The sequence below is a fragment of the Pezoporus occidentalis genome, unplaced genomic scaffold (genome assembly GCF_034315485.1).
Source record: "Pezoporus occidentalis ecotype Australia unplaced genomic scaffold, CSIRO_AGI_Poc_V1 ctg1, whole genome shotgun sequence".
NCBI classification, from domain to species: Eukaryota; Metazoa; Chordata; class Aves; order Psittaciformes; family Psittacidae; genus Pezoporus; species Pezoporus occidentalis.
The window spans coordinates 2,433,577-2,448,173 of NW_026912778.1; the positions used below are offsets into that span (position 1 = coordinate 2,433,577).

The 14,597-nt window shown below is 35.2% G+C and overlaps 1 protein-coding gene across 4 annotated transcripts in view; it reads right to left on the bottom strand.

The window, feature by feature from the left end:
- The window catches only part of FSTL5 (follistatin like 5), a 329,565-nt gene that overhangs the window by 101,255 nt on the left and 213,713 nt on the right, over positions 1–14,597 (bottom strand). For all 4 annotated transcript variants that reach the window (XM_062610785.1, XM_062610698.1, XM_062610855.1 and 1 more), the window contains exon 7: positions 876–1,042. In XM_062610785.1, the coding sequence (XP_062466769.1) occupies positions 876–1,042 (167 nt within the window). The remainder of the gene's footprint in view (positions 1–875; positions 1,043–14,597) is intronic.

Sequence of the window (14,597 nt, forward strand, 5' to 3'; positions counted from 1 at the left end):
TCTCTGCTTCCTCCTGGCTTCCCCTCCTCCCTGGCAGAGCATGAGGCTCACAAAGTCCTTGGCCAAACCAAAACATCCTTGTTATCAGCTCTGTTCCCGAGCTGAAAGTCAAAACACTGCACTGCACCAGCTACCAAGAAGGAGGAAAATGACTGCTACTGCTGAACCCAGGACACTCATTTAGACCAAAATTGCCAAAGAAATGTAAGCATACCCAACAAGCAAACAAAATACAGCTGAAAGCTTATTTTTAGAGTTTTGTCAGAAGATGCAATTATGTTTCTCAATTTTGCTACACATTTTTAGGTCATAGCAAGTTGGGTGGCAAATATTGGCTGTTCCAAAAATAAGATTTCTAAGTTATACTAATACTCACTGGTGATGTGATTCTTTGAAAGTACCATACACACTGCTGAATATTTGAATGAATGAGCAGAACAACCAGTTTTGTAGCAAATTACTTGTTTTGGAAAAAGTCAGTTTTTATTGAATTATTAGAAAACAAGGTTATTAATATGATCTGTCGCAAGTCACTATGGATTTCTTAAAATGCTCATTTCCCAGATTTCTTTCAGATGTTTGAAGACAATATAATCCTGAATGTATAATGCTGACTGTATTTCGGGCTGCAATTTTATCCTCATGTTCTTTTGTTATATTTATTCTTTTAAATGGTCTGTGAAACATGTTTTCTCTATGTTTAACAATAAGGGTTGGAATACAGAGCAAAATAAAAACCAGTCTGACAAACATTTCATTTCCATTTCTTTTCTTTGAAACACCAGAGTCATGCAGCTTGTTACATATCTTTCTATTCTTTATGAAATGTTTTGATAATAAATTGTTAAGTAATTAAAGAGCTTTCTCTTACTCACATTGATATCTTCCAAATCTAAGCTATTCAGAACAACATTGTTCCTCTTCCAGATGATGGGAGGTCTCAGAGTTCCCTGGATTGCACAACTTAAGACCACACTCTGTCCCACTGTTGCTGCAGTTGTGCTTAGTTTTTGATCTTCAGGCAGACTCAGCTGAACTACTTCTGCAAAAGATATATTGTTTGAAGGATTAATTAGAAGGCAGATTCAGAAGGTTAATTAGCATGCAGGTTTTGTACACTAGCAATTTAAGGATTTTAATTGGAATCAAAGTAAAAAGAACTTCCAAGAACCACAGGAAGTTCAGAGTATTTCAAATAAAGGTCAACATGACATTTCAATTAAATTGACTGACAAGTATCACCCTGTAAGGAAAGATGCATTTAACATGAAAATTAATTTCAGAGGTAAGACTGTTATGACAGTTTATACAAAGTCTGATACCACAAGTTATTTGACAGTTAAGGCCAATGCAGCAGAGCAGTCAGCACATTCATCTGAACTAAAATGGCCGAATTACTACAATACACATTCATATGAGTTCATTCTCAGAAAATAAAAATAAAAACTGAGCTCAGAGTATGAAATATACAGGACTGAGAATGAGATGGACAGCAAAGTGGATGCTACATTCAGAATATAAAATTAAGGTATATGACTGATGGTAAACCAGGCTTTATGGGTCTTTTCTTGGTATCAGTGAAAACATAGTTTCCAGATCAAACCAAAATTTGTAATTTCTTCCATTTCAGTCTCAAAAGAATATGTATTAATCATAGTGCATACACATTAAGGTCATCTTTAAAAAACAGTATTAAAATGATTTCTCAATTTCAAACATTCCTTTTACAATGGCAGAAATTCAGAGCCAGAAAAATAAATAGTTGTGTACTTGAATAAATCTCTTTAAATAAACAAAAAAAGAGAAAACAGGGTTAAATACAAACCTGAAGTAAATGTCGCGCATCACTTGACATATTGTGAGTTATCTTATTCCACAAATATTTGCCACATATTTTTTGCATTTACTGTTCAACACAGTATAAAGTGCTAGTGTTGATAACCTATTTCAAAAGGCTTGAAAACCAGCTTTTACTTTATTATTACCTAAATCAGCCAGAACAGAGTGTGTTTCTATTTTCTTTGTTTGCCCAATATTTAGTAATTAAACTGTGAAAGGCAGGGAAATGGAGTTTTCAAAGTTGACATTTTGCAAAAATATCTTAGAAAGCAACAGAGATAAATCAATAATGGAAACTTACTTTAAGCATTATTTTTTCAAGAGTCATATATCTTAGGTTGTCATTCTTCATATATGTTAAGCTATAGCAATATTCTTGTAAGCTAAAATATAAAATTATATCACTGTATTTTTAAAACATAGGAGGGGTGGGGCAGTGCTAGCGAAAAAAGACAGTTACAGCTGTGCAGTGCTTTGATCAACCTTTCTGTTTTCTTAATCCTAAATACCATAGGCTGATGTGTATAATGTAAAATTCTGCTACTTTAAATTAAGCACATTTTATAAAAAAAGTTGTTACACTGTGATTTATTTTAGGTTTCTGAAGAAGTTAAAGAATAGGCAGTAAAAGTTGGGCTATTTCAGTTCTCTCCCTATACACAAAAAAAAAATCATATTGCCCACTCGTTTGATGGCTCAAAACAGTCTGTAGGGGACTGTATGCAATCATAAAACTCTTCTGTATCTCAGAATACCAAACCAGGATAATAGAAGGAGAAATACTGAAGCATATGAAATTTCTGGAGATGAAGTGGTTCCTTACTATGTCTGATAATAAGAAAGAAAAACCACAATATCACTCCAAATAAAAGTTTTTGAAAGCGAAAAGGTATTATACTGGGACTTTATATATCACTTTATAATTTATTATTTAGGGAAAAGAGTTCTTATGCAACTGTTTCAGCTAATTTAATTCCATCAATAAATGTACAAGTTGAACCTTCTCATTCACCTATATAAGTTGTGTGCGTACACATAGCCAGAAAAAACTCTTATGAGTCTAAACTAATGAACATTATGCAGACTGGTAATCACTATCTAAAATTAAGACCACATCAAGCCTGTATTTATTTTGTTTGCTTATTTCAAACCTAATTTAAAAGCAATCACCTTTTAAAGCAAAGCAAAGAAGCCTTTTGTCCATGGACAGAGTAAGCTCTGTACTTAATGGATAGCATTACTTGATGGCTTGAAATAGCTGAAATGCAGCCAGGTAACATACCTTTTCCTCTTCAGGCATTGGTCCATCAGTGTCATTTTGCTGTTCTTTAACAGCAATTTTAAAATCAATTCACACCACCATTAGCATGACTAATTTTGTCATTTTCTGCTATATCTTCTGCTTTGAACTTGTTGTAAACATATTACTTGCATATTTAGTAGAACGTTTCAGTATGAGAAGTAACAGAACATGTTTCATGAGTGACTGTTCTTTAGGGTCTCAAGCCAGCAGCTGTTCTCTAAGGTCTTACACCAGCAAAGCGGTCTTTCTGTTCTCATGATTCATTTAACAGCACACAGAAGAAAAAAAAAAAGCTAATTTTTTTCACTGCTCCTTAAGGTTTTAGCTGCAGAGTTTGGATTAAAATTCAGAAGGTCTTATTTCCAGCCTCATGACCAGCATAGCAGAGCAGATTCTACTTTTATTTTATGGCAGCATGGCTGTTAATCAAAACCAAAAGCTCTTAATAGACTTACAATTATAATTAACATTTATTCTTCTTTAATCTTTGCTGACAAGAGACTTGAAAATCATTTTTTGTTGACAATTATAATACTGTAATAGCTCATGGTTTTTAGGAAGTCCTGTACAAAACAATCCCATAAAGAAAATTAACAGAAACCATAAAAGAAAACACAATCCTGCATTTATTTCCAGTATTAGTCAATGAGATTTAATGGAGAGTGATTCGTAGGTCATGCTAGGAAACATTTATTTTATAGAAGAACTTAAAAGCTTCTCTGAAAAACAAATGTGAAGAAAAACCCTTACAGTTTCTATTTCCTCTTACAAATATTGAATGCAGTATTCTTTACTAAAACAGCTAGAAACATTAGGAATAGTTCAGGTTTTAAAAATTAGGATAAAGTAGAACATGTCAGTTGACCTCTTGCTTTGGTGAATTTAGCATCCAATTATTTTATTATTGAAGCAGCTTTCAATTTTTGATTTTGTAAGGACCTAAAATGACCGCATTTCTTTTCAAATGTCTAGAAAAAAAAAAAAAATCAGCAGAATTAAAGGACTAAATAAAATACAGACAATTATGTCTTACAAAAGCTTATAAATGTATGCACTTATAAAGTGTTTACCATTAAAGCAAAGCCTCTATTTTCTAATGGTTGTTTCAAGTACTAAGAATGAAAGTAGACAGTGAGAAGTATCCCAAGAACTTTGTGAGACTGAAAACCCAAACAATAAAATAGTAGATAAATTCAGTGGGGGTAAAAGTATTATACTACAGCAAAAGCAATCCTTTGAATCTAGATCAATGGGCTGTAAGCTGACTTGGCAGGAGAGACAGTGAGTGATGATATGCAGTTATATCAACTCTTTCCTTTTTAGCAGAGAAAAATTTGTATCTTAAGGAAGGAACTAAAAGTGAACGAAACCCTCATGGTTTATCCACGTGAAAACCACATGCAGCTGTGGGTCCTCTGCAAAGCAGATAAAAACACAAAACCAAAACAAGCATGATAAGGGTATGTAACAGTTAAAATACGAAAAATTATCAAATAGACTTGGATTTTTCTTTTACAAAACACAATGTAGAGAGCTTTGACAGCAGTCCACAAAATCACGGCTATCATGGAAAGATGGAATGATAGCAAGTGTGAGGACAGCTTCAAAATGAAGGACAGTAGTTTTCATGCTTACAGTGACAGATCTGAAAAAAGTCTTTGTTAAAGGATATTGTGGATCCCAGAAGCTTACATGTGCAGGACAAGATTGCACAAACACATGTAAAAGTATAATGATATTATTCTTACACTCCTTTGAGAGAAAGTATTGGACTATCTGGACCTGGGACCAGTACAGCCCTTTTTGTAGTCTTAAGGCATTCTTCTTTACTTTACATGGAGTTTACCCAGAAAATGTGATTTCTAAGTTTTCTTTACAAAGTTTACATGCTCCAGCTTTAAGTGAAACACAGTTTAAGGTACTTTCACAGCTTTAATGAGAAAAAAAACGCCAGCAAACCAAACCAAACCAAACCCAAACAATTTAAATTTAAAGCAGCTAATAGACAGTATGTGCTACGTCCTGAAAATCATTTTACTCAGGAGGTGAATTGGCCCTTCTGATATTCATTGCTTTGAATAGGTTTAACTCTGAATGCAAAGAATATTTTCTACATTGCTTACATACTATACATGCTCATTTTAACTATTTTTTTTTTTTTTTTAATGTAATGATGGCAATCATGGAAATCAGTGATAAGCACTTTTTTGCTAATTTCTAATTCACAAGCTGATAAAACTAAAACAAAACTTCAAAGCTCATTACATGTGCTTTAAATTTCATTCTTATTTTAATTAATGGTTTTCACTTGCTATGACCATTGAATCAAACTTCTCCTCAAGACCTTGTGCTTCTCACAAATCTGCACATAGTAAAGCACTCAACAAGACTCAAGTTTTAAATGCGTGCAACATGGACTATAATGACTGACTTAAGCCTTTTCAAAAATCAATAAAACATATAATTTCATTTGCTCTGCAGGGCACTAGGATCATTTAAAGAAAGTTCAGAAGCACTGTTTATGGAAATATGAGGAGTTATTGACTCTTTACAACTCCCCTTGTCATCATAGAGCGAAACACAAAATGCTTCTATGCAGCTGTGGGCTGCACCTCATTTAATACACTGCACAAAATCAAGGATTGCCAGAAGTGCAGTATAAGCAGCATTCACTAAAACCCAAATACATTCATCAAGTTTATCAGGTGATCACCTGCCATGATTTAAGCCCAGCTGGTAACTCAGAACCATGATGCTGCTCACTCCCTCACCCCCTTCCTCCCCCTGCTCCCACAGGGATGGAGAGGAGAATTGAAAGAATGTAACTCCCACGGGTTGATGCAAGAACAGTCCAGTAACTAAGGTATAACACAAACCACTACTGCTACCATCATTAATAATAATGATAAGGGAAATAACAAGGGAAGAGAATAGAACAGCTCACCACCCATACCCAGCCTGGCCTGAGCAGGGATTTAACCCTTCCAGGTAACTGCCCCCAGTTTATATACTGGGCATGATGTGCTGTGGTATGGAATACCCCTTTGGTCAGTTTGGGTCAGGTGTCCTGTCTCTGCTTCCTCCCAGCTTCCCCTCCTCCATGGCAGAGCATGAGGCTCACAAAGTCCTTGGTCAGAGTAAACATTACTGAGCGACAACTAAAAACATCAGTGTTATCAGCGCTGTTCCCAGCGTGAAAGTCAAAACCACAGCACTGCACCACCTACTAGGAAGGAGAAAAATGACTGCTACTGCTGAACCCAAGACATCAAGGTTACTTTGCATCAACATCTGAAACAGATCAGGGAATTGGAGAATTGCTTTCTGTACAGGAAATATATAAAATAATAAACTTGTAAAGATATATCATTCAAATCCAGCTAAAGCCACTTTGGAAAATGTGGAGAAAAATCTGTATGTATTTGGTTTTGCCTAATATTCTTGTATCAGCACTACAAGAACACTAGGTAAACCTAAGCATGTTTTGAAAAGTATCATTACTACTCACGGTAAGGATATTTACAACAGTGCACATAAAGGGTTTACCCTACAGACTAGCTTGTTATGAGAAACTTTTGAAATTGCAGAGGCCATTCAATTCTTATGAGAACTTCTTCAGCCTAGAGGAAAACACAGGCCAGGAAAGTCAACTCACTACCTGTATTGGGCTTCAAAGTCTTCCATTGTAGGCGAAAACAGTAATTTACTCCCATAACACTGTGTCACATAGCCTGTTTCTCATAGATTATTTATTAGGGGTAAACAAAACAATCAAAACTTTGCATATTCTGACTGGCAGATTAGTTCTTTCTCCTTATAAAGAAGGATGGCTGGTTTCATAAATTTACATCTCTTAAACAGTGAAAAAAATGGTAAATAGTAAATCTCTCTCATTCCTCTTTCTACCATCACCCCACCAGACTGAAATTGCCTGCTCAACCTTAACCCAACCTCAGTATGCTCTGTAACTGATTTTATACATCATTCAATGAATCCTAAGGGAAATTTCAAAGTTATTGTGATAGGTTAAAATTTGATTTGATGCATGTTACCAGAATTGTTGATCTGACAGTAGTCAGATATGGTAACTTAGGTTTATGTGTGTATAAATAAACTTGCAACTTTTATAGACTCAATATTCAAAGCTATACAACAATATATTTCTAGCCAATAAAGCTGCAGCAAAAGTCAATTTTAAAGTATGTTTAGAATCTCAGAGTAAATGAAACACTAATTTCCTAATAAACTATTGCCATTTTTAGATTTCAATCCCATTCTAAAGGCTATACTTCAGATAGTTAAGGTATAATTAAAACAGTTGTACACTAAAACTATTTTGAAAACTTACAGATACCAAAGCAGTCCAGATTATACGATAAACCCTCTCACCTAGAATGCTACATCACTGTTTAAGAAAATATGCAAATGACCTACTCCAATAATACTTGTCTTCATATGTGATGATATGACACCCACAGCTAAGCCATCTTATCTGTTTGATCATTTGTATGGGCCACTTATTCACTGTGCATCCATAGCACCGCAGCAGTTTCTGGAGACATTTTCTCAAACATAGTTGTTCTTGCAGTAGTAGTTACCTTTTAAAAATCCGTTAAAAAAATTTATTATTATGATGATAGGAACAGAGCATAAGCTAAGAGTGGCCTGTACAAAGATGAAGCAATCTTAGCATATGTACCTTGAATGAGATACCATTAGAAATTAAAAAAAAAAAACCACCGAAAAACAAACCTCAGAGACTTGCAACTAATTTTCCCATTTAGTGTGAAACATTTAACACTTTACACTCTTATCCATTGTAAATTCAGCAGAGAATAAGTGGTTTTGTTCAGAATATGGAAAATAAGATGGCACTCCACAACAACACTGGAAGTATCAGTAAATAAATATTGCAATAAATATGACTTTTATATGGTTTCTTTTATAAAAGAAAAATACTTCTTGTTATGCTAGCATATTGTTAATAACAACTGTTGCGGAATTACACTGAAATGTCTAGGTTTTTAAAAACAATAATGTTACAAAACAATATTACAAAGTCTAATGAAACATTGACGGGATGTTAAATTTAGTCTCAAAACTTTTTGTGGAATCTCAGTGTTTAATTTTCTAAAGTTAGTACCTCTAGATGCACATGACTGAACTTCAAATCTTCCAAAATTGCAGTGGTGAGAAAAATGGAAGAGAAGAAGAAATGAAGACAAAAAAAAAGGCATACAAGAAAATATAGTAACAGAAAATTTTAGGAGGTTACCTAGGTCCAATGAGATTTTCTGTGTCTCTATTATTTACATTGATTTCTAGCTGTGCTTACATATTCAAGAAGGGAGAAAAATAAATAAGTACAACATGACATATCTTATTTCTTCTGGGGAGGAGCATTGCTCATCTTTGCCAAATGTAATGTAACATCCCCAAAACATCTCTCTAGTTTTCCTTATAACATCACATTAACATCAGCTTCCTTATGCACATTGCCAAATCTCAAATCAAACAGCTTCAGTTTGATGCCTCTGTGCATGCTGTCAACTTCTGTACATTTCACCAACTCTTTCATGACATGTTTCTGTGCACTGGATATTATCTACACCAGGAATATATATTTTAGAATATATTTTAAATGGATCTTGCACAGATATCAGTGTATTCAAATTATAGATATATTTCATTACCCTGGCATAATATGTTCAAGCGAAAATCTTTATTTTGTTTGTTTTTATACTTACTCATAAATTTAGTAGCTTACTTTTAAATTTTGGAATTACATAGGCAGAAACACGCAGTATGAAGTGATTATTCTGCTGAAGAGAACGCTGAATGTTCCTCTGTTTCACCAGAAGCTGCAATGGGCAGCAGCAACAACTTCAGAGAAGAGCCAGATCACGCTACAAAACTCCCACAAGAGGTCTTTTACTTGCAGCTGCGAGCAGCTTAAGCAATGCTTCTGAATAGCACAACTAAGGCAAAATTTATCAAAGCAGATTAAACTCTTAAAACCAGTATAGCTCCCCCTGGGGAAGTACACTGAAAAATACCTAAAATTTGATTCAGCCTGTTCTACTCAGAAGACAAAAGGATTAGTTTTCAATAATGCCTTTGAAAAACACTGCTGGTCAGGAAAAATAAAAAAGACTATATGAAAATGATACTTCATGGAAAGCAAACAAGGAGGTTGACATCCAACAACCTCAGTGTTTATCTGCAAATCAATAACCACTCCAAAAAATATCCATTCTAATTGTACATATACACAACCTGACACAAGAATGTTATGTTTAAAAGCAGTATTTTGGCAACTTTTCTGGTATAATTCAATTTAAAAACTGTCATTAAATCTTTTTCTTGTTTTCTTTTTCTTTAAAGCTTTTTCTTCATTCCCAGCTACAGAAGCTCAGATGCATTTAGAATAGGCTCCATTCTTATCTTTCCCTCTTCTCACTGTCTTTCTTTTCCTCTCTTCTTAATTATCATTTTGTTTTATTTCTCCCCAGCCCTTCCTCCCTTTATATTTCTCTACCTCACTACCTGCCCCCATAGATCCCATTAGTTCTACTTGTCCTTTCTTAAATACATGCACATATGCTATTTATGCAATAGCTCAAGATATTGAAGTGAGCATCATTGATTTATTTTAGATCTAGAGTTCACTTATTTGGATTTATCACTGGGTGGGGCAGGGGAGGGGAGCTGATGGCTACATCTTCCTTGTGGCTTAGATACAAGGTGCTCACAAGCAGAGATACTGCTTAGAGATACTTGTGCGCTCACAAGAGTTTGTAGGAATGTACCCATGCCACTTCCTGCCTAAATTCTGGGCAAGATGCACCCATTCCAACATGCACATCTTCTCATGTATAGGAAGAAAGGAGCTGCAATATTTCAGTATGTATGCAAGTCTGCACAACAGGGAGGTCATGACAGTACACACTTTATGTCCAGTATCTTATCTCATATGTTTCAGTCAGATTTAGATCTTATTCTGAACAATAGTAGAAGACACTACTGAAATATAATTGGCTGTCAGAATAGCAAGAGTATACACAATTAAATATAGAAACTGGATTATCTTTATTGCTACTAACCTTTTAACTTGTTTCAAGACGAGAAAAAGGTTGTTTTCAAAACACTGATCACTGATAAATTCGCAGTCAGTACTAATAACTACTTTTTTCATTTGTGTATCAAATACATTTTAAAAAAGCATGATTATGTCTCTCCATGTACATCCTGTAGCGTTCACCCACCAGAATTCTGCTAGGGACCCTGACACTGGGTCCTCATGGCTTTTAGACTTCTAGAAACCGAAGAATCTAGAAACTGAAGAATCTAGAAGCCTCTCTTTAAATCACTCTTCTCTGATCTTTCTGTATAGTTTGTTTTTGCCAAGACCTGGAACAGCATTCAGATGTCTTCAATGTCAAGTCCTGACATCTCTGGAACACTTCCATAGCTTAAATACAAGCTTTTCCAACATCCCATCCAAGACTGTGCAGTTTTACACTTCTCAGTCTTCTCAGTCATGCATAGAACAAGCCAATGCATATTGCAGATATAGATTTGAAATTTAAAACCAAGTATTCAAAAGTTTTTAGAAAAGAAACTTAGTCTCACTTCCCCCTATTCCAGATTACACTTTTCTTGAGAATCCAAAACACAGCACTGTACCAGCTACTAAGAAAAAATTATCCCAGCTGAAACCAGATCATCACCCTAAACACATAAAAAAAATACACATGGTCAGAAGTATCCTGTAACTGGTAACAGCCAATGGCAAATGCTCAGGGAAGAAAATACTGGGCAAGCATATATAGGTAATTCCCCTGAATTCTGTCTTATCACTCATCAATACAGTACTGCCTAAACCAAAGACAGTTTATGGTAGTGACACTAAAATAATGATTCAAAAGAGTAAATTAACTGACAAGCACAGGAGAATTAGCTGGCCTGTTAGCTGAGCAACTCAACAATTCTGCTGACTTAACCTGAGGAATTCCTTAACTTGGAATGGAAGAGGTAGTTTCCCATGTGGAAGAAAGAAAATAAAGATCTATCATTACGATTGTACAATAATATGATGTTAAAGGAGAGGGAAAAAAGCAAACAACAACAAAACCCACAAAAAAAAACCCAAACAACAACAAAAAAAAAAACAAAAACAAAAAGCCAAGAACCCCCCAAAACAACACCTGAACAAAAAAAAAAAAATCCCACAAACTGCCCCCACCATGAAACCCACGCAATTACTTTTTTCTTAAAGAAGAAGAAAAAGCTTGATGTCTCAAATGTCTAGGATTTTATAACAATTATGAGTCTTAAATTAAAATCAAGCACTTCTCCTCTAAGTTATTCATATCTAAGGAACTTATTTTGAATATTATGGTTGAAATCCACAAAATTTAGACCTTCAAAGATTAAAGAGATCAAACAAGCGCTGTCAGAAGCAAATAACTGTAGTTACTATGATAACCACTAATTTATTCCAAAGACGTAAGCACAAAGTCAGAAGATGAAGTTTTGAGACATGTCTGTCTACAAACACATATACAAACAGAAAATCCATTTATGAGCAACTTCACTATAAAAAAATAAATGAAATAAAGAGAAAGGATTGTCTAGGCTGAAACAGGACCAGGCTGATTTATAAACCTCTCTTGACTAACACAAATACAGAAAGCCTTTCATGAGATCTTCCATATAAACCATGTTATTTTGCCCACTCCACAATATATTACATATTACAGATTGCAAGGTCGATGCAGAATCAGTCCAAGTATCAATTTCTTTTCTTTCCTAAAGCCAAGCACACTCACTTTCCTGGGCTGCCTACATCAAAATACAGATTTTGTTTCACTTACTACCCAACTCCCATCTTAAATTAGTGTTTGCTGTCTGCTAAGAAATTCACCCTAGCTTGTATATGCCCTTGAAGTTCTCTTTCTTCCAACTTCACAGCAGGTCACCATTTGCATCAGTTTTCTCAGCTCGTATCTTTCTGGGAGGGAGACCTTTCCCTAGTTTCCCTGTCACTCATCTGGCAGACAAGAGACCATACATTCTCCAGAAACTATATCAGCAGTGAAATTTTGATTAAAATTGTTCCCCAAATTGAGGCACTTTAAAATCAATTTGTCTATCCCTAATATGTGTCACTTTTGATCTAATTCCAGGATGGATGAGGAAAACAAGAAAAGAGAAGGAGCGAAGACCTGACATTAAAGACAACTTTGCCTAACAGACAATATTCAATTTCTACCTTGGCTACTTTCAACAGCATTTGGTTCGCAGAACTCTGCAGATTTCCAGGTTTTGTGAAAGCTGCTGATTAGTGAGTGTAAACTACTGATAAATTTTATTTTCTTAATTTTTCACAAACCTCTCAGTCATAACTTTGTCCTTATATTCTTTATGAATAGGGCATAACTGAAATTCATGCGGTAAATACAGTTCTAGCTAAATGATAATAGGGTTAAAAGCTGAACTCCTTTTAATGAAAAAGCACTGCTGGGCCCCAGACAGGGAGGTGTACTCAGAATTAAGTGGCCTGTAACTTACCGCACCTTCAGGTTCAAAAAGCAGTGGTCAGCATTTGAGAGACTAAGGGTCAGCTTGCCGCAAGTGGTTTCAATACTGGGCTGACATGGTCTAGCATCTTCACGGTGACTTGGACAAAACGCACCAGCAGAAGTTCTGCAGTTGGCACCGCATTCACAGGATCAGGAAGTATATTTCTGGAATACTGCACTTCAGAGAGAACTTTATAAGCAGGCTGACAAACTGTGAAATTCTACGAAGACAAAAGTCTTGCAGTTGGGACAGCATAAGCCCATGTAACAATACAGGGATGCAGCTGACTAGAAATCAGCTTTGCAGACAAGGATCCAGGTAGACCATGTGTTGAAAATGATTAACAGAGTTTGGTCAAATGCCTACCAAAATTCCCCTCTGACATGTTCTACAACTCAGTGATCCCAGCTGTGAAGGAGTCTGTGACAATTCTAATTACCAGTGGAAGTGGGGGGGGGGGGGTGCAAAGGGCAAAAGGTGATCCAGTTCATGCAATCTAGCTGGATTTCTGGAAAGTTCTTAACAGTATCGCTCAAGACTTCATTAAGACTTCTGAAGGGGCAGCAAAATAAACTGTCCAAAGTGTTTAAGAGGCCTAGGTTTGCAACCTGATACTGTTCTTTATCTGGATACCATTTTATTTGTTCGAAGTACAGCTTCAGTTAACTTTAGCTCCATCTAAGAGTACTCAGATCCTCTGCAAATATATCTTTGTCTCACAATTCATATCCTGAATGTGAGGAATATGCAATCATGTACAGTTAAACAATTCAGCTAAATTGAATGAACTATTTATTAGTCTGATGCAGTAGGGTAGTTAGAAGCTTTGATTCAAAAGCAAAGGCCATTTCACCACTTAAAATCATATTTGTTTACCATTAGTTTCCTCTTTGTACTTATTGTAATTATTGCCTTGCTCACCAAACACCTTTCAGCTTCAATAATAAAAGAGGGAGATCTTAACAAACAAAAGCTAGTTTTACACTATACCTCTGATTTATTCTCCATTCTTTTTATCAAATAAGACAGGAATACCAAGGCATATGTGCAAACATATAATTAAAATTTGCTTCATAGTGCAGTAACAAAAAGTCAAGTAAAGTTGATACAATCTTCTTTTATTATCTTAAAAGACTACTTATAAATTATATTAAAAGGCTGATGGTAATAAAAATCTTACCATCTAGAACTTCTGAAAGCCCAGCTTACATGGATTTAGATCTTTAGAGAGTACAAAAGTCTAAATTGATCTAAGAAATGGTATACCTGAGAGCTGTCATAGTGTCTCATCTTTCTACAGACATCATTCACTATTCTTTCAGTGGACCGCACAATTATTTGGTGGCAACCAACAGAAAAGACCAAGGATTATGGCTTGCAGTTTTAGTTTCTGAGGGAGTGTTTCCTAATTATAGGCTCTTTGGCACCTTTTTGCTTAGCAAATTTCTTCCTCCCTCACTGTACTAAACTGCATTCCTGTGTGCTTTGTCTCATCAGAAACTATTGCCACCCATGCTATCGTTCATCTAACTTCTAGCTACTATAAATGAAATCAACTGAAATTAATGGCAATCTCACCTGAGTAACACAAGATCTCCAAAAAACTAGTAGTCAGACTATCATAATGGGTTCACTGTAAAGTATAAAGCCACCCAAAATATCTTGTTTAGTTGGAAGGAGATGCATTCCTGCTGCAGATTGCTGCCTTAGAGCATGCAAACTACATGTTGTACTGTGCAAAACTATACTTTCATCTAAAATAGTTAGTTTAAAGCTAACTTAGTTTATTTTAATCAGCCTTGCAGCCTATATCATAAATATTCAGTGTTTCAACTGATATATTGTTCAAGATGCAATGAATTTTTGCAGC